This window comes from Letharia columbiana (assembly GCF_014066305.1).
Source record: "Letharia columbiana isolate WasteWater2 chromosome Unknown Sc0000003_s0, whole genome shotgun sequence".
Taxonomy (NCBI): Eukaryota; Fungi; Ascomycota; class Lecanoromycetes; order Lecanorales; family Parmeliaceae; genus Letharia; species Letharia columbiana.
Genome location: NW_023501039.1, coordinates 1,482,454 through 1,501,742, shown reverse-complemented (window position 1 = coordinate 1,501,742; position 19,289 = coordinate 1,482,454). Strand labels below are relative to the sequence as shown.

The 19,289-nt window shown below is 50.5% G+C and overlaps 10 protein-coding genes across 10 annotated transcripts; 5 read left to right on the top strand and 5 right to left on the bottom strand.

The window, feature by feature from the left end:
* Positions 1-1,117: 1,117 nt before the first annotated feature.
* Positions 1,118-4,306, top strand: HO173_001971 (uncharacterized protein; the record flags this gene model as incomplete). The annotated part of the gene is made up of 3 exons (XM_037303907.1): positions 1,118-1,340; positions 1,443-2,887; positions 2,942-4,306. 3 exons carry the CDS (start codon positions 1,118-1,120, stop codon positions 4,304-4,306), a joined length of 3,033 nt encoding a protein of 1,010 aa, XP_037169629.1.
* A 738-nt stretch (positions 4,307-5,044) lies between these two features.
* Positions 5,045-6,193, bottom strand: HO173_001970 (uncharacterized protein; the record flags this gene model as incomplete). Its single annotated transcript, XM_037303906.1, has 3 exons — positions 5,045-5,162; positions 5,322-5,426; positions 5,574-6,193. 3 exons carry the CDS (start codon positions 6,191-6,193, stop codon positions 5,045-5,047), a joined length of 843 nt encoding a protein of 280 aa, XP_037169628.1.
* A 258-nt stretch (positions 6,194-6,451) lies between these two features.
* HO173_001969 (uncharacterized protein) lies at positions 6,452-7,856 on the bottom strand (the record flags this gene model as incomplete). Its single annotated transcript, XM_037303905.1, has 3 exons — positions 6,452-7,149; positions 7,203-7,465; positions 7,522-7,856. 3 exons carry the CDS (start codon positions 7,854-7,856, stop codon positions 6,452-6,454), a joined length of 1,296 nt encoding a protein of 431 aa, XP_037169627.1.
* Positions 7,857-8,075: 219 nt separating this feature from the next.
* HO173_001968 (uncharacterized protein) lies at positions 8,076-8,437 on the top strand (the record flags this gene model as incomplete). Its single annotated transcript, XM_037303904.1, has 2 exons — positions 8,076-8,253; positions 8,322-8,437. 2 exons carry the CDS (start codon positions 8,076-8,078, stop codon positions 8,435-8,437), a joined length of 294 nt encoding a protein of 97 aa, XP_037169626.1.
* Positions 8,438-8,630: 193 nt separating this feature from the next.
* Positions 8,631-9,947, bottom strand: HO173_001967 (uncharacterized protein; the record flags this gene model as incomplete). The annotated part of the gene is made up of 4 exons (XM_037303903.1): positions 8,631-8,769; positions 8,829-9,256; positions 9,307-9,426; positions 9,510-9,947. 4 exons carry the CDS (start codon positions 9,945-9,947, stop codon positions 8,631-8,633), a joined length of 1,125 nt encoding a protein of 374 aa, XP_037169625.1.
* A 220-nt stretch (positions 9,948-10,167) lies between these two features.
* Positions 10,168-11,406, top strand: HO173_001966 (uncharacterized protein; the record flags this gene model as incomplete). The annotated part of the gene is made up of 1 exon (XM_037303902.1): positions 10,168-11,406. One exon carries the CDS (start codon positions 10,168-10,170, stop codon positions 11,404-11,406), a length of 1,239 nt encoding a protein of 412 aa, XP_037169624.1.
* Positions 11,407-12,231: 825 nt separating this feature from the next.
* Positions 12,232-13,598, bottom strand: HO173_001965 (uncharacterized protein; the record flags this gene model as incomplete). The annotated part of the gene is made up of 4 exons (XM_037303901.1): positions 12,232-12,396; positions 12,453-13,295; positions 13,344-13,422; positions 13,477-13,598. The coding sequence occupies 4 exons, from the start codon at positions 13,596-13,598 to the stop codon at positions 12,232-12,234; spliced, it is 1,209 nt and encodes a 402-aa protein (XP_037169623.1).
* Positions 13,599-14,166: 568 nt separating this feature from the next.
* Positions 14,167-15,207, top strand: HO173_001964 (uncharacterized protein; the record flags this gene model as incomplete). Its single annotated transcript, XM_037303900.1, has 2 exons — positions 14,167-14,402; positions 14,469-15,207. 2 exons carry the CDS (start codon positions 14,167-14,169, stop codon positions 15,205-15,207), a joined length of 975 nt encoding a protein of 324 aa, XP_037169622.1.
* Positions 15,208-15,289: 82 nt separating this feature from the next.
* HO173_001963 (uncharacterized protein) lies at positions 15,290-16,829 on the bottom strand (the record flags this gene model as incomplete). Its single annotated transcript, XM_037303899.1, has 4 exons — positions 15,290-15,704; positions 15,767-15,857; positions 15,920-16,422; positions 16,594-16,829. The coding sequence occupies 4 exons, from the start codon at positions 16,827-16,829 to the stop codon at positions 15,290-15,292; spliced, it is 1,245 nt and encodes a 414-aa protein (XP_037169621.1).
* A 632-nt stretch (positions 16,830-17,461) lies between these two features.
* HO173_001962 (uncharacterized protein) lies at positions 17,462-19,106 on the top strand (the record flags this gene model as incomplete). Its single annotated transcript, XM_037303898.1, has 2 exons — positions 17,462-17,638; positions 17,688-19,106. The coding sequence occupies 2 exons, from the start codon at positions 17,462-17,464 to the stop codon at positions 19,104-19,106; spliced, it is 1,596 nt and encodes a 531-aa protein (XP_037169620.1).
* Positions 19,107-19,289: the final 183 nt, after the last annotated feature.

Below are 19,289 nucleotides of genomic sequence, written 5' to 3'. Positions count from 1 at the left end.
AAAGAAAGAAAAGAAGAAAAAAACAATAACTTATCATCTGGGATTTGGAGTCTTAGCAATGTTTTGACACTCTTTGTACACCCCTAGGTACTCGTAAATCGTAAATCGTAAATCGTAAATCGGCGAAAGGAGTACTTCGGTTCTTACGCCAAACCCTATTTTGACCAGGCCAAGCCAACACTCCTCCACTATTCTCGAACAACCTCAACCTCTCCTTCCCATCAACCTACCCTTACCCTTACCCTTACTCGATCTCTACCTTCCTGCCACTATTGCGCCTTCTGCTTCTTCCATACACCATTGTCTGGCCAACCTCACGTCAACTGCCCACCTTCAACTTGGTTTCTCCATCCGACGTTGCTCCAATGTCCCGAACCTTCCTTGCTGGCGAAAGTAATTCCCCTCAAACTCGCACCGGATGTTGCGCATAGATCAAACGTCTCTTTGCCCGCGACGCTGGCGCCGCTTCGATCAGATAGCACATAGCAAGCGAAGAGCAAGGTCTTCGACATCCAAGTTACCAAACCGTGATAAGCTGGTCGTGTACCATTAGGAGCAGGAGCACGTGAGAAGAGGAGGTCACCGTGCATTGCTCACGAACTCTTTGCTTCAACCATATCAATTACACATGGTCGCCAATTTGCCCTCATACCCGTCCCTCGGATTTCGACGAGACTACTCGACTGCTCACGGTAGCACGGATCGCTCTCAGCGCAGATCTCACGGTTTCCCTCACCTACATGCGCGGGATCCACCTCGCTTTAGTAGTCGTCACTCCTCGCAACCTCTTTCCTCAATTGCTCGATCCAAGCAGAACTGTATCCTAGATACTGCTCTGATTGATCGTGCAGCATCGCTTCGCGCGGACGAACCGTACCGTCTGCCTGCATCAGAGACTACTTGCGCTCATCCATTGAGCTCTACTGAGCCCCATAACAACCGAGAAACAACAATCTCATCTAACCATTGCGTGCATTCTGGAAGACTTGACTAGCAGCCCGCGCTCTGCCCATCTCTACTTAAATACACGAGTAGCCACAACATCAAAAGAGCTCCCACACGCCACATACGGGCCACCCTAACGGGCCCCGACATTGGTCAGCTGTGACGAGCCGTCATGGACTATGCAGAGTACCACATCGTCTATGTCGACAACCGTTTGAGCCGAGATCTCGACGGAAAAGTGGTTCAAAAGTCAGAGTCAATTCGTTCGGATGGAGCAAACACGTACGGCGAACATATGTGGGAGGATCGAAATCCGGAATGCTTGAAAGCTATCCTTGGAGAAGTTGAAGAAGTGCGCAGCAACCTCAAGAGTCTTCTGTCCGTATTCAATGGAGGTACGTCTCTTTACCCTTGGAGTTCCGCCAAAGAGGGCCTCGGCATGCGTTATCAGAATACACATCACTTCCCCCGAAGCTGTAGCGACTAACACGTTACAGTGCATACCTGCATTTCCGGCGATACTTGCATGGCTAAAGTCTCACATCTCGAATCTCTGAGTACTGATATCCAACCTGTACTTGTCATGCTGGGGACGCCGGCCAACGAAGGGGTAGAAGGCCGTTCGGACGAGATTCCGAAAGAGTCTTCGTCCTCCGAGCTCGCAGACTGCTACGGTCTCGCTCTTCTAGAGCACATTTCGGCGGAGATCTCAACTTCAAGCCTCTCAAAGCTGGTCGTACCTGTGGCGATGATTTACAATAAAGGATCCGAACGTCCCACCAGCCATACGTTCACGAACAACCGCCCATCGCGGCCTTCCTCAGGCGGCTTCTCCGTATTTGGATCGACATCCTCCAGCCCGAGAAGGGCCGCCGGCAACCCGGCCTTGTCAGAATACCAACAGATGCTGAGATGCGTTGACACTGGAGCTATAGATGTCCTAACATCCCCTTTGCAAGTAGAACGCCTTCGTGGCTTGACGGTGCATGCTTGTCGCGCGCAAAAGGAGGCGCGGAACGAACGTGCGAAGTTTCTCGCGCAGAAGAGAGTGAGAAAGCGGTCTTGGCTTGGCAACAACGACAACAAACCCTACGCTTATCTTCGAGAAGCTATGGTCTCAGGACTGATGAAAGGCATCTGCAACCCCGATGAAGAATTACACCCAATTGACCTTAAAAAGCTGCCCCCTCTGGAATCGAGAAAGGAAGAAGCGTTGTCTCGCGCCCTTGGGTCTTGGGCTTTCTCCGGTCACGACTACTCGGAAGATGATCTGATTCACGCAGCCTTCCTTATGCTTCAACACGCTCTGACCATCCCAGAACTTGATAAATGGCGACTATCCGCAGCTGATCTGACGATTTTCTTGATGGCCAGCCGTGCTGCTTACAATGGCTTTGTGAATTACCACAATTTCCGTCACGTAGTTGATGTCATGCAAGCCATCTTCTACTTTTTAATCCAGCTTGGCACGCTACCTCCCTTCCCGGCTTCGTCGGTACAGTCAGGTGTAAACAGAGAGATTTCGCCAATCGCAGCTTTACTGAAGCCTTTCGATGCTCTTACACTCCTGATAACCGCGATTGGGCATGATGTCGGCCACCCGGGTGTTAACAATGCGTTCCTCGTGGCTCTCAACGCACCACTCGCTCAACTATACAATGACAAATCCGTGCTCGAAGCATTTCACTGCGCAGCCTACTCGCAGATTCTGCGCCGCTACTGGAAGGCTGCATTCGAAGACATCCCAATGCGTGGGCTTATGATTAATTCAATATTAGCAACTGATATGGGTATGCATTTCAATTATATGAGGGAGCTCGGAAATTTGCAGGGTAAGGTGTACCATAACAATGGCACCGACGGCTGGAGTCCTCAAGTCCTAGACGACTACAGGATACTTACATGTGCCCTACTTGTCAAGTGTGCAGACATTAGCAACGTTGTAAGTACTCTTGCTAAGGTAAGTAATGTATGTATGGAATTGATGTTATATCAGGCACGTCCTTTCGAAGTCGCCGTTAAATGGGCCAACATTCTTCAGCTTGAATTTGCCAATCAAGGCGTAATGGAGAAGGATGTAGGCATACCTACCACGCTTTTCGGTGGTCCGCCAGAGCTGGGCAACCTTATCAAGCTCGGAAACTCCCAAAACAGCTTCATGAACATTTTTGCGCGTCCATTGTTTGAGGCTGTTACTGATATTCTGCCTGCAATGGCGTTCGCTGTTGACGAGATGAAAGCAAACCAAGAGATCTGGACCGAAAGGATCAAGAAACAGACATTCAAAGAGGATAGCATGGGTTGGAAGAAGCAAAGGTCGTCCGAGGGTCTCTTATCTCCGCGTTCAGGGAGCCCAGACCGTCCTGCCAGTCAGCCTGAGTTCTCACATCCGGAAGGACTGCCAGCATCTCAACCTCTGGAGACCTCGCCAATGGCGCAAGCTGCTCAATTGGCGGACGAGCCGCGTAGGGCGTCAGCCTCCTCAATCCCTCACCATCTCGGCTCTTTTGATTCGGGTGCTCATAGCCAGAATACATCCCGCCGCTCCTCCCTCGGCCGCAATCTGAATCAAGTGAACCCTACCACCGACTCAGCCTCATACTCGCGTCGCTCATCAGGTGCGTCTCCTGCTGCGAATACTTCGCATGCAACTGTCACCACTAGACGGCTGAATAACAGCTCGCCTAGTCAGCTGCAATTAGGCTTGAACGCCGACTTAAGGTCTCAGGCAGCATCTACTGTTACCACTTCTGAGAATATACAACCAAAAGGACGTGCGTCTGAGGATACTCTGTCTCAAACAGCATTTTCTGGAATTGGCCTGTCTACGAATGGGAGTCGCCGCGGCTCTCGCGAATCCGCTGGGGCAGGAGATATTTCACGTCGCGGCAGCAAAGACGATGATACTGACAATTGGCGCTCCAATCGCTTCACGGCCAATACAATCGTAGGTAGACCGTACACACATTGCGCTCACCATCGCTCATCTTCTGGCGCACATACCAACAATACCAGCATGTCTCAATCTACGCCATACTCTCCAACTGGGACCCAGGCCACGAGCGTCTTGACTGTGGATAGCGATGAGAAGAGCTCTCAATCTAGATTAGACAGCTGGGCTGGCCCCGAGCGCAAAGGAATGCCGGACGTCGTGAACTTGGAGCGACCAGGGAATGGACATCGACCTGGAAACGTGACTGGACAGGATGGAGCCAAGGATATTGACATCAAGACTTCTGTTATGAGCAACGGCAGCATGAGAGATGGGGGTGGGCATCAACGCGTTGTTGGAAGGAAAGGCTCGAGATTCAATTTCAATTTTTGGAAGAAAAGAGGTAAAAGCGTGGAGGCCAGCCCCTGATGTAGGTTCATGGATGTCTTTATCATGGTCTCGAGCAAGAGACATTGGGGCAAACGTGAGAAGGGCAAGGCTCGTCGAGGCGTTTTTAGCGTTCGTTAAGCGGTCTTTTTCGTCATGATGTTGCGATACCCTGGGATGATGATGGTTTTACCGGTATAGTATATTTCGGAAGGCAGGTGTGGTGTACATGGTGTGCCTGCACGGTGTGGGGGTTGGAATCGTATGTTGCTTCTCCTGACGGATGCACATTGGGGCTCTGGTCAGATGTTTGAAGTTTGCCGTGGGACCGTGCAAGCACGCTTTTTCCGAACCGCAGCAATTATGTGTGCATACTATAAGTAGGTCTATATCATTGGACGGAAGGCCTGCAGCTTGACGCAGAGCTCTGAGTACATACAGAACGCTTCTCTACAAAGATTCGACGCTTCTTCCAAGTTCTCAAAACAGGTTCGAAAACGCTGCCCTTCGCTCGTGCATCATTGAGACAACCTAAAACGCCATAACGTAGAGTTCATGCGAAGAGGTCTCTTCGACCATAGACGGCCCTCCTTAACGGCGGGCTCATTGAGGAGCGGTCACAGTTGCCCTTTGTCGCCTTTGAACGTTTTTCAAAACCCGAGGAGTCAACTCTCCTCGAGTGCTGCCACCCCTCCGTTTTCGTCGTTGCTTTCTCACTATCTCATAGATATCTACCCCCCGTCCCATCCTGGGATCTCAGCTTTACTCTCTCTGCATATCTCACTTGAAGCCCGACCACGGTGACCCCATTACCCTCCCACCCGCAGCGTCGACCTTCACACCCTCACCCTTCAGCAGCCGTACTTTCTTCCCATTGTGTTTACCCTTTGGCCCCCACCTACACATTGCAGAGTCAGTATGGCTTCTTCGAGGCAAGACGCACAGATCATAAGACAAATTCGGAGATTGAAACGGGCCTACTGCTCGCGAGACAGGTCTTGTGGCTCAAGAACCATGGATTCGAGTAGGAGATATTTGCTCCGAAATGTGCACTTACTCCCCTCCAAACCCCCCCATGCCCCCATCAGCAGCGACGACCCGATGACAAGGCACCCGTGGCGCAAACGGATTGTTTCTCAACGCGTTGCCCACTGCACGAGGTCTTGGTTTCTGGGTCAGCATTCCTCTTCTACTTACATATTTGAGGGGTGAAACATTTCAAGTGAGTACAAATCCTCTCAGGACACGTCTTACCGCTCACAATGCGGGAGGCGTGGGGGGGGAAGAACGTTCCGAAGAGTAGACTCACGAGGAAGATAGATGATTCGAGAGAGCGAGATAGGTAGTGTATGAGCCCGAAGGCACTTGGCAAAGAGCAAGCAGGACGCGTCTGCGAAAGGGTGTGAGGGTGGGATGCGAGGTGATCTCAGAGGATAGAGCCGGATCGACTGCCGCTGGTGATGGCGATTTGGGCGGAGTCGTCGGAGGCGCACCCATGGCGGCTCGAATGTCGCCTTGTTGGCTTCGCGATGGTTTCTTGGATTTCTTCATATCCGGAGCGGCGTCGCCTGGCACATCCTCCCTCTTCCTCTTCTCACCCTTGAGCATCTTCCCTCGAACGGTCAAACTCCGCTGGTCCAATTCCACCAGATCGATTCTTCCCTCGGCTATAGCTTCGCCGAGCTCTATACACGCTTCCAGTTGCTGTGGGCTCATGTTCTTGACCGCGGGCGATTTCAGCTTCGCGGTCCATGGAGTGGGCGTTTCGTCTGGGCGACTGGAGGTTGAGTTGCCGATGACTGCGTCGAGGATGATGCGCGCGAAGCAGTGGTCTAGGTGGACGGGCCAGGTGGGCTGGGAGGACTGGGCGAGAGTGGGGAGGGTGCGAGTGTAGAGGGTTGTCCAGCGGGACGTGAGGTTGGAAGTCATTGCTGGGGAGCTTTAGTTAGGAAGAGGACTGTTATGTGCATTGACCAGGCAGAACTGTCGGCGTCGCGACATGAGTTTAGCAACATTATGAAGTCGAGAAAAGTCAACATTGCTGGCAAAGTCTTTGCTCACTAAATCCGTTAAGACCGAACGGCAACGCCAGAGCTCAATTGAGTCTTTGTCATTAGACAATAAGTGTGAAGGGACTGGAGAGACGAATGACATTTGTGAACAGAAGCATGAGGTCAACGACTCTATTTACAGTTCGTCTCGCGGGGCGTTCTCCCGGGACCGATCAATGGGCTCTTCCCACATTCGCTTTTTGGGGTTTGGAGGCTCATCCTCTCTCCTCTCTCTTAGCACGGTGCCCTGCTGTTCTCCTTCAGCGGTTGCTGTGTTCTCTAGCTGGGTGTGCTCCTCCTTCTGACTCTGCTCGGCCATCTCCCCCACTTGATCTGACAACGTCTTGTCCTCCTTTCGTGAAGGCTGCTGCGGCTGCTGCATCTTGGCGCCTTGTCCACCAGCTCCGACGTTGACTGAAGGTGCCGGACTGTTCGGTCTGAAAGTCGGGATCTTGCCCGTGCCAGTGGGTTTCTGCGCGAAGCTTGTAACAATGCTTTCCGAGGCTTGAGAAAGGGCGCTGCTCTGATTCTTTGCTCCAACAGTTCCAGCTACTGCTGATAGTGAGCCTACCAAAAGCTGCACGGCCAATAGGCTCAACCGCCACAGCCACTTCGTAGGCAGATACAACAACCACCAGCCAGGTCCGTAGATGAGGCGTCGAAACACAAGCCAGGCGATAGTAGCAGCAAGGATATAAAAAGCGCTCTCGAGGTACCAGGTGTCGGATTTCTGCGAGTGTATGAGACTAGAAACTAGTGAACGGGACGACGAGAGGAGAGTGTCGAGGTTACTGTAAGATTCCGATAGGGTAGCCAGGTCTTTTGTAGAGGTTTCTTTGTAGAGTATTAGCCATACTGAAGAACCAAAGCCGCCTGAATACCCTCACCTAGAGTCTCTCGTGCGAATTGGCTCCTTTCGAGCTCGGCTGACATCAGCGTATGGGTCCTTCTCAATGCAGCAGTCACGTCACTTGAAGCATTGAGTAGTATTTCCTCCTGTGATAGCTTCTCTTGGCCCTTTCTTCGACCGTAAGCTGTAGTGCTGTTTCCTTCTTGTATACCTGCGAATAGGAGCTCTCGTTCTTTGCGCTTTGCGGCTTCAGCGTTGCGCTTGGCTTGAAGCTGAGCTTTGCGGAATTGGGCACGGGCACTGTGGCCATGTACGTTAGTCTGAATTTTTGAGAGAAATGGCTATGTAATACTTACATCTTCAGATCCTCCCCCAAACGCGTAATTTGTGCTGCTAGATCTGTCCTTTGACTGCCTTTTCCAGCGTCTCTTCGGCGAGCGCTCGACGACCAGCTAGATATGTTTGTCTGATCTTCTACTTCCTGCCGGAGTAACTCAAAGTCCTCCTCCTGCTCCTTCAAGGTCTGGTGGATCTCTGCACTAAGTTCCACGCGGGCGTCGTCCTCGTCAGGGTTGGAAGGGCTGGCGCCAAGTTGGGCGGGAAACTTGGAGAGTCGAGTGATCAGCTGCTGCGTCTGCTTCAAAGACTCAAAAAGGGGTGTCAAGCGGGCATTAAGTGCTTGAGTGGTCATTTCCGAGCTGAAGAAGGTGGTGAAAGGACCGCGGACGAGGTGACGATGTTGCGGGCAATTTCCGCCCACTTCAAAAGGATCGACGCCGGACTGCTCTGCTCTCCTGCGACATTCTTTTTAGATCTGCACAAGAAGCTTCACTGAAATCAGGTATGCGGATAAAACCAAAAGGTACCCTATGAAGCTGATTTATTCCTCAGTTAGTTATAGATTGGTACCATGATCACAAAACATATCACCGAAGTGACTTCGAGGTTCAATCCGTTCACAAAGCCTTCAAAGACCTGTCGAGTCTTTCTAGCGCATCTACCTGCCAATGCTAGAAGTACCATGAAGATCAATACCACGGTGCTTGAGCGCAATAGCCAAGAGCCTAGCTTCTTGAAGCTCAAATTCAGTATGTGCTTCATACCTAAGCGCTTGAATCCATTATAATGGATCTTAGCTGATCAGACGTTCTTATAGAAGATGGGAAAGAGATGCAATTGGACACCGAGAAGCTGAAAATAAATGACGTCGTGGAGGAGGTGGATCGCCATTCAAGGGTTTTGAACCGACAGGCAGATCTGACCGGCAATTGAAGGACCATGACAATAATGCATCAGCATGGAGCTCGGAGAGCAGTATCATACGGGCACATAAATTCTCTATGCTAAGCTATCTGCTGCTGGGAAAGACTTTAGGCAACGCCCACTGTCGAATATTCCCATATTTCTCCATAAGCACAGGTTAGATCCATTCTGGGAGATGATTGATTGGAGAAGATTGGCGAGCTTAGACGGCAGCGCCAGAAATGAAGAACCACTTGTCATAAATCCCGTCGATAGGCTTGGGAGCTAGGTCTTCATGCCGGGGGATTTTGAGGGAGCTCGCATCCGCACGGTCTGGGGAATGCGGGACGGTCCCATTGGTCCTATAACAACATGAGCTTCTCAGTACAGTTGTAACACTCGAAAGGTCAACGCAGCTTACAAAGAAATGCCACCCGGCTGAGTCCTGCCAGTGATCAACTTCTCCCAGGCCTCCGCACATTCGCGAATGACATCCGTGGCGTACTTCTTGTTCTTGCACTCGCCTGAGAAAGCAAACTGATTTTCTGGCTTTCCGTCCGGAATTTTGTAGATACGGAACCACTCATTGGTAGCCCTCAACAGGCCCGGTAGGTGTCGCTCGACATCCTCAATGTCGTTGAGTCGAGGTGCCAATGGGTCATTGACGTCAATGACAATGATCTTCCAGTCGGTCTCCTCCTCGTCGAGCAGGGCCATGACTCCGAGGACTTTGACTTGCTTGATTTGTCCTGGAGTTGCAACAAGCTCACCGATCTCGCAGACGTCGAGGGGATCGTTATCACCCTTGGCCTTGGTCTCCGGGTGGAGAACATTTGGGTCTTCCCAGGTCTATTTTTGTTGTTCAGTAGAGAGACAAAGAAAGTCTTAGGTGCCTGTACCTGAGGGAACGCCCCGTAGTTCCAGAGGTAACCTTTGTGAGGGAAGCAATTGCGGACATAGCGAAGCTTGCCTTTCTTGATATCTTGTTTGATTGGGTTCAATTTCTCTTCCTTGGAAATCTGGATGAACTGTATCAGCACCAATGCTCTTGGGAATGTAAAGGTTGTGTAGTATGAAGCCTCTTCCAAGGCCGGTCACTTACCTCCATCTTGGCGTTAGTCCATCGTGGAATCTCCACAATCATGTTGAGAACAGTCTGCTGCTCATTGGCGTACAAAGGGATGTCATGGAACGGTGACAAGGGCACCCCATCCTTTTCAACGTAGATGCGGTGCTCCAGTGAATTGGGCGCCCCGTTCTTTCTGACAGAGTATCCGCCGGGGGCATTGGCATGATAGCCCTTCTCGCTGATCGGGAGTGAACTCATCTCGAGATTTCGCGATGTCTGGGTAGAGAGGTGTCTTGAGATCTGTTGGGCCCGAGAGGTTGTAAGGTTGAAGTTTCTGGTGGGGCTCGATTTTGAGTTGGGGGAAGCCAGTGTGGACACACAAGCTGTGCGGTCAAGATGCAGGTTGCTGACGCTAATTCTGATAATTCGCTCCTTTTGGAAAACACGATTCACAGTCCTAGAGACTAGCATGTGACGTTGATCGCAGGTGCGGATCCAATATATTGAACGCAGGAGTAAGTGGACGTTACTCGTATTGGGGATAGATATTGCGGGCAAAATGACTTCACCGCAACCAAAAAAAAATTGTGCAACATGTTTTTGACTCAAATCGAGACTGTGATTCTACCACTTCGTGACCTCGCATGGTGACAATAAGTGTTCTTTGATGCTTCGATCCCTTGCTAGCATCATGGCCTCTACGTCGAAAAGAGTTCCCATACCTAAGAATGGCGTGGATTACCGGGGCAAGGTCGTACTCGCACCTATGGTTCGCTCTGGCGAACTGCCCTCTCGTTTGCTCGCCCTCAAATACGGCGCAGACTTGGTCTGGGGCCCCGAGACTGTCGATAGGTCTATGATAGGAACGACCAAACGCTTCAACCCAACAACGTCTACTATCGATTTCACTCGCTTGCCTTCCAATTCCTCGAGACTCCAACCTTCAGTCCAAAAAGAGAGTTTGATCTACAGACTACATCCTACACGAGAACATGGGAAATTGATATTCCAGATTGGGACCGCTTCGCCCGAAACGGCTGTTGAAGCTGCAAAGCTTGTTGCCGAAGACGTGGCCGGAATAGACGTCAATGCAGGGTGCCCGAAGCCGTTTTCCACCTCAGGCGGTATGGGAGCTGCGCTGTTGCAAACACCGGACTTGCTAGCTTCCATCCTAGCAGCATTGGTGAAGGAGGTAGGCGAGGTGTATGAAATTGGAATTAGCGTGAAGATTCGCCTTTTGGAGACAGTAGAGAAAACAGAAGCACTCGTAAGGAAGCTGTGCAAGACTGGTATCACAGGACTAACGGTACACTGCCGTACTACGCCCATGAGGCCGAGGGAAAGAGCTATACGGGAACAGCTACGAATGATCGCGGAAATTTGTCGAGAGGAAGGCGTGGCCTGCTTGATGAACGGGGACGTCACAGACAAAGACGAGGCGTTGCAGTTGGCGCAAGACTATGGTGTTGATGGTGGCATGATAGCAACCGCCGCAGAGGCAAACTCAAGCTGTTTCAGGACGAAAGAAGAAGGCGGGCTATTGCCATGGAGGGAGGTGGTGACGGAATACATGAAGACAGCGTTGGAGGTCGAGAACAAATGGGGGAACACCAAGTTCTTGCTTAGCCAATTGATGCCTGGGAAAGCCGAATTATGCAGGAAGGCTGCTGCTTGCATGAGTTACCGACAAGTCTGCGAGGTCTTGGAGCTGCGTGACATGGTTGATCTGGCAAAGGATGTAGACGAGAGACTTGGCATAAACGAGCAGAAGGAGACCAAGGCTATGAAGAAGGCAAAGCATCAAAATAAAAGCGCACAAGCTGCCGTGGGGAACATGGGAAAGCAGAGATCTATTGACAAAGAGAGCAGAAGCCCATTGTCAGAGCGAGGTGTGGGTGCGATGGCGGCAATGCCCGCGATGGCGGTCTGAAAGACATGTAATATACCAACCATTGGATCAACACACGCCTGACAATCCAGAGACCTCGACCAAGCGCAGAGTCCACTCAGTGTGAGACTTTCATGAGACGGCTTCCATTGGAAGTTTGACCTGCCTCTTGGCTCATATCGTGACATCGTGAACCTTTGGTTTCAGCATACTCTTGTGATGCTAGCCTCAAAAGAAAGCCACGAAGGTTTCGAATTCAGTCAGGTCTGCTTTGGAACCGTTCCTGATGATCTTTGCAAGTTGTTTCACCCTAGTATAAGCACAGGTTATGGCGTTCGAGTGGGGTCAACTATGATAGGGAAGAAACCACAATCGGAAAACTCGGAAGAATGATTTCGAATTTGTGCCATCTAGCTCTGGCAAGGGTTTTATTGCAATCCGAGTCCGTGCAATCACCAGTGTAGGCGTTGAGTATTTGAATACCGCATGCTCGTGAATGAGAACATGGTCCTCGACCACGTGATTTTCTCCCACAGCTACATCTCACAGCCATCATTCGTGAGCTACCAATTCTTCGGCCCAACCGAGGTGAAGATATTGTTGGCGTCTTGCAGGGTTCCTTACCCACAAAATTCCTTCTGCCATTGTGAACAGCCGAGGTGGCCCAGGACTCGGCAGCTTACTTTGCAAGTTCTTGGATCACACTCGCTCCCAGACAAAGCATGTCGCAAATTTTCATAGTTGGGCGGTGGCATTACTCTTTTGAGCCGCGAAAATGTTAGAGCCTCAAACGAGCCCCTATCGAGCATCATAGAGCTGCAATGGTTTGTGTCGTGGAGTTTTTAAGCTAGTTCAGCAATTCAATTCTCAGGTCTCTGCCAGAACGCCAGATACCTGCAAAGCCAGATCTAATACGGTCAAATGTTCGTCTGCGCCGTCGACGAGGCGCTTATCGACGTCCGAGAATTGCATGACGATCTTATTCTTCTGTTTGTTGCTCAGTGCATCGTCATAAAGGACGTTTTGGTAGAGCTGGGATTCAAGATTAGCAACGTTTCCACTGGGGAAAGCGACGAATTTATATGTACCTGCGCTACGACTTGCGTAGCACTCCACCCATCGGCCACCAAGTCCGTTACTTGTTTAGCTACAGCTTCGTACACGGCTCCCTTCGACCTTGGCTGCATGGCTTGAATCAATCCGTCAATGACGTCGTTCGGAATGACGCCAGCTATTTCTTCGATATTCTTGATGGTGACCATTGACTCATCAACTCCGTCCACCTCCATGGCGTCCTCATCCTCGTCATCTTCATCTTCAAGAACTCTCTTCTTCGAGTTTCCATTCGATCTCGAATGCGACGTCTTCACAGCGCCCACTAATCTTGCTGCACTCTGGAGGAAAGTGATCGCCTTTCTAAGATCTCCCTCGCTGCATTTGATCAGCTTGTCGACAGCGCCATCCTCCAATTTGACGTTCTCGTTTTCAGCAATGTCTTCCAGCCTCTTCTTGGCATTTCCTTGATCGAGCATCTTGAAACGAAACTTGCTGCATCTACTTGCCAACGGATCAATGATTCTTGTGACGTAATTGCAAATCAAACAGAATCTTGTGATCTTACTGTACGTCTCCATTGTCCTTCTCAGCGCGCTCTGAGCGTCTTGCGTCATGCTATCTGCCTCGTCCAGAATGATAATCTTGTACGGCGGACACGGGTAACGATCCTTATAATGTGGAGGTGGGTTTGAGAGCTGCATTCTGGCAAAATCTTTAACCTTTTCTCGCACTATTGAGATACCGCGTTCATCGGAGGCATTGAGCTCAAGCACGCGGGTCCTGAACATTTCGGGGCCGTAGAGCTCTTTTGCGAGGGCGAGAATTGTGGACGTTTTGCCTGTTCCTGGAGGGCCATAAAACAGCATGTGGGGTAACTACCGGCTCTGGTCAGTCGGAATAAAATCTGTTGCTTGATCCCATACATTGGAAGCTTGTAATGTTCGTTGTAGAACAGTGATTGTGTGATCCTGGGCTGTAACATCGTTCAGACTCTTTGGACGGCTGTCAGAGATCAGCAACGATTCTGCGAGCACCTCAGGAAGACGTTCAACATACTACTTCTCCACCCAAGGTTGCAGATTCTGGGACTCTTTGGGGGCTGCGGATTTGGATGAAGAGGCTCCATTGGTTGCGGCGACAGCGGCTGCACGAGCCTTGTTGTCGAAGAAATTTGCCATAAATCCTTAAAGATAGGAAGGCGGACTGTCTGTTGAAGTAATCAAAGGCGGAGGAGATGCCGGATTAATAAATTGCTATGCGGAGAAAACGCGCTTTGATAAACGCGAGCGCGCCAAGTGAATGGCATATGATTATGCTCTTTCCACAGGCTAAAGTAGTCGTATTTAATCATTGGTGCAACTATCAGTAGTTTGTTTCAATATTACCAGACTGCCTTGAGGACACCTTCTCAATGAACGATTCTGGCAAGACTTCCCTTCTGGTTAAGATATTGAGTTCCATATCCTTAACAGCTTCGTACGCAAAAAATTGTCTTCGAACTCGAAGACCGGAGACTGATTATAGAACGTTGAAGCGCTGGGGAGATTGGTACTTATGGGTAAATACGAGTAGTGCGGCGTCATATCCATCAGCATTGAATGGAAGCTTTAGGAAGTCACAATGGTCTCTACTTATTGTGTATAATCATTGTACAATACATGTGAAATTGGCCTTTGCTGCCTACACAGATTAAGCTCGTTGCACAGCCTTGCTTCGAGATCGGGACCAATGTCTGACTTATGAGACATGAATGATGCCTCCCCTTCAGCCTCAGACCACGCCCCTCATGACCTTAACGACGACGCCTCGAACGCTCATGGGATAGCCTCCGCCGCCGCCGCCGTGGCTGCAAATAATGATGACGACTCCGTGCAGCGGAAGCGACGCAGACAGCGAGAGCAGAAGGCGGCGTTCTTAGATCATCTCATCCGGAACATTGATATCATCTTCTACTGCCAACTGTCAATCCTCTATTATATGGAGTGTGTCCTCCTATACTCAGAGCAATCTGTATCTGACCTCCGTGGATGCGCTAACATGATCCACAGTATCTCGCTCTTCAAATTCCTTTTGCGTGCTTTACCGCACTGGTTCTATTTTACCCCTAAGCCTTCCATATTTCCGCCGCCGTCGCCCACACACCGTCCCTACATCGGCATGATCTTTGGCAACAACATTGTCTGCATCATTTTACATCTCCTGTTGAGACCGCCAGCTGCCGGGGAAGCCACGAGGGGTTATTTACTCGGCGGACTATTGATTGACTTTGTGGGCCAGGAGAGTCCGGTCAGCAAATGGAAATTATTGGGTCTGGATACATTGGTTTTAGCTCTGCAGGTCCTAATCCTGGCCGTTACACTTGAGAGGAAGAAACTTGCGGTTGAAAACGGAGACGTTTTGGTAGAAGAGGTTGAAGAAGCGAGACAGGATCATGATTCGGAGGAAAGAGGAATGCTGAGGCGGGACGACACAGTTCAGGACGGCATTGAGCTCCAAAATATACGGCATACTTCGTCTGGTCGAACAGGAGGCGATGAGGACAGAGAGCGAGATGAATTACTTGAATCTGACGAAAGCACTGAGCCGCGAGATCAACACCCTTTGGATCCCTTCATCACCGGCCAGGCAGTCATCGCAAATGTACGTGTCATCGATACTATCCGCTCGCAGTGGCTCACTGCGGATACTTCTGGTGAATCGACTGCTTCAGGTGCTGCAGCTGTTGCCGCTGTTGCAGGAAGAACACTGGGCTATCGACTAGGGGAGAGACTTCAGCAGGCTCAGTGAATTCATTAGTGTACATTCTGTCTACATGGTTAGCAACAAGCAATGCGTGTGGTGTCTTGTAAATATCATTTGGATTAGAGTATCAAGCTAAAGTTTTCGGTTTCGACATTGCTCCCACTTTCGGCGGCAGCACCAACGCACTTCTATCGTTTCTGCGATAGAAATCTGCAACTATCATTGCGGTTTTCTCCGCTTGATCTTCATGAACGAAATGGCCCGCTTCGGGAAATACTTGCAATTGGTATTTCCCTTGCATTTGTCCAATCATTAATTCCTTGTCTAATCTATCAGTGCCAGCAAGTAGAAGCAGCTTTCCACCCTTTGCATCCAAGAACTTTCGGCTGAGGCCAGCAAACCAGCCTTCCCAGTAGGGCTGGGTGGCTGCGAGGTCCGTTCGCCAGGTCCATTGATGAGATGCGTTTGAAGGATCACGACGAAGAAGAGACGGGACAGAGATGCGTGCAGATGTACTGTTGCGGATTGTGCGAGAGCGTGTACTTGTTGGGATCAGAACATCAGTGCTGACAGAAGACGACTATGGAATTTAGAGACTACTTACTGCCATTCGATAGCCGAAGTGATGGAGGGGAAAGTCTTCGGTCTGGTGGACAGATAGGACTGCATACTTTGCAGTGCATCGATCGCAGACCCTGCACCATGGGAACGTCAGACATGATTATCAAGATCGAGGCGACGTCTTTGAAAACCATACCTTCAACAACGTCCAGAACAGCATAGCCTAAGACCGCATTACCAAGCTCTCCGTTCACGGCTACATTTGTCACCACAGCCCCACCGAGACTGTGGCCGATCAAGACTAGGCCAGGTAATTCCGGCCACGCCATCTGCGTTTGGGTCACGTGTATGACATCCAGCAGGTCTTGACTTAAGGTCTCCAGACTAAGGTCGAGATCGGTATTGTTGCTTGGCCTATCAAGCTGCTCAATAACGGTCTCCCCATGACCTCGAGCATCAAGAGACAGTACCCCAGCGTTTGGAAGAACTTTCCGCACCTGAACAGCGAAAAGAGCAAATGATAAACCCGAGGAGCCGGCTCCGTGATGGGTTACCAGGAGAGGGCCATTAGCCGTGGGTGGTATTATATATGCATGATATGTGACATTCTCTGTGGGACGAGAGACTTTCAAATAGAGCTCTCGAGTGAAGTAGTCATTCCAAGGAAGTGGCTCTAGCGTCCTTCTACCAGCGGAAACCCTGCAATCAAGGAAAGTATTTAGACAACGACTTTGACATTGAAAGTGCTCCTGTCTATACTGAAATTACACAGTCTCATGCGGAGAGAATGAAGGGCAGATGAGATAAGAGGAAGCGTGATGCAGGCCCAGAGTTTGCATGGCCAATGGGGAAGAAAAGGGGGGGGGTTACTTGGGCCTAGCAAAAAGATTCTTACTCGGAGAGGGTATTATCGTACCCGTAGATGAAGCCGAGGATGCGGAAGATGAGGAGTCATCGTCTTGAGCAGCATCTGGTGATGGTCTCAAATCGCCATATTCATCATCTTGATCCTTCTCTTCGTCTTCTTCAGGAGAAAGGAGGAAGGGCGGTTCGAATGGTAAAGCGGCAAGCTTTGCTTTGGCAAAAGAACGTTGGAGGTCACTCATGATAATTGTAGCTTATCATTTATTGTTTCGTTCAGACGTGACGAATAGAAGAGCATTGACCTAAGGGTGTTGTGCATGAAGTATCATTGAAGTATTGAAGTACTGGTAGATGTGAGATTGCACTTAATCTGTTATGTTATCGTAGATTGATCGAAGCCAAGCCTGAAGCCAAGCCAAGCCAAGCCAAGCGCCAAGCCAAGCCTAAGCCCAGAGAGATCTGCATGATGACGGGCGGACAAGGTCATGACACACAGGAAAAAGAAGGAAATCCCCCCGCCTCTGTTTCACGTGTAACTACAGAAGTACTCCTAACTCCTCTGCCTGCTACCACTAGGTACCTCCTCTAACCCTTTCACAACCCACCATCATTCTCATCTCTTGTCTATATCCCGATTTTGCTGTATAGCCATTCCTCTCAGACATAAAACAAGAAAACAAAAAACAAAACAAACAAAAAAAAAGCCTGGTAAGTTGTTATCTAGTCCTTCATTCTACAGCTTAATCTTTCCTGCTTGATTGACTCGACCTACTCGTAACAGGCCGCTTCTACACGACCGAGGCAAACTTCCTGCCCACTTTCCAACCAAGCCTCGTTCGACACTGGCAACGAAGATTGCTTGTCGTAGACGAACATGGTTTCACTGTGGGGTTCCAAGAATGGAGAGGAGCGTGACGAGGGCGATGATGCTGAACAGAGTGGTGACGATAGTAACCAGCAGACTCGTCGCTCCGGAGGGCGAGAACCAGATGAGAGGACTCGTTTATTGCCCCCTCGAAACGATGGATTCCTTGACCCAGATGACCCAGCTGTATGTCTTGTGAAAAGGGTTGGAAGGCATTGTACTGACAGCTTATCAGGTATCCCCATATAATCTTTGGAGCGTCCGAGCTCTCCGCTACTTTTCCGTCCTCTTCGCTCTCATCAGCTTCCTCTGGTGGGTGCTACTTCTGGTCTCAATCTTCGTCAGCCCGCCGATGATGCATTCTCGTGGCTCCGGCTTCTTCGATTTCTCATACACCACTCTCACTCTTGGCAACCTTCTTGTCGCCATACTCTTCTTCTCTACGCCTTCCAAAGCCATGCAAGTGGGCAGTCTTATCGTGGCAGCTTTCCTGCTGATCGACATGATCATCATTGTTGCCGTTCCTCGTATACGTGCGGAGGAAGGTTGGGTCGGCATTGCGTCGGTCGTGTGGGCTACTATCATTGCACTCTATAACGTCCTCACAGATCGAGTGGTAGCATGGGGAAAGAAGGAAGAGGAAGAGCGCCTCACGGGACGCAAGGAGAGCCGTCGCACCGTTCGTGAATGGCTTGCTGTACTCGCCGAATTTATAATCATGGTAGTCATGATCGTCGTTGTGATTCTTTTGACTGCAACCCTCATCCTACGCTCCCGCGATGCAGGTCTAGCACCTCCCGGAAAACGATACTTCGTCGACGGGGACAAGTACCAGCTTCACCTGGCCTGTGTTGGCAATGTGACATACAACGCCGATGGCAAGCGCAATCCCACCGTGCTTCTTGAAGCCGGAGAGAACCCGGTGGAGGACACGTTCGACGACTGGGTCTACGACGCCTACAAAAATGGCACCATCTACCGCTACTGCTACTACGACCGCCCAGGTCTCGCCTGGTCAGACAACGCACCCTCCCCACACTCCGCAGGCATGACCTCGGATGCCCTCTCGGAAGCTCTTGCCCGTGCCGGCGAACAATCACCGTGGATCCTTGTCTCGGCAGGCATAGGAGGCATTTACAGCCGCATCTTCGCTAGCCGTCACGTCCGCCAAGTTACTGGCATCATGCTCATTGATGCCCTGCACGAGGACCTGCTACACAACATTGGTCAGCCGGGTCGAGGCTTCGTTCTTTGGGCACGCGGCATCATCTCTCCACTAGGGTACGATCGCCTCTTTGGTGCCATCGCCAAGGGTCGCAAGCCAGAAGATCGGGTTTACGGTCGTTCGGCATACCAAGGCGGGAAGTATATCAAGGCGAAGCTACAGGAGAACCTCGTTGCCAATTCCCTTACGAAGAATGAAGTGAGCCAGGCAAGAAACATCCAGAGCCCCAAGACCCCACTCGTGGTGGTGAGTTCTGGTATCAACGTGAGAAAAGACGATGAGTGGGAGAGGAAGCAGAGAGATCTGACACTGATCACGGATAAATTGATCAGCTGGGATGTGGTCAATGCGGCGCCGCATGAGGTGTGGAAGACGTACGAGGGTAAGCAGATTTTGGAGAAAAGACTGGGTGAATTGGTCAGGGGTTGAAGAGAGTTCTTCAGTCCGGATTGGCGATGGCAGAATGAGTGCTTAAGCAAACGTATATATGACATGTTGGCAGTCTCTTTATGTCTTGGCACCGGCTTATTTCACCAGCGAAGCATACGATGATATCTTGTTCTTGCACATGGCTTTGTTTGGGCGCTGGCGGATGCGTGTCTATAATCATCG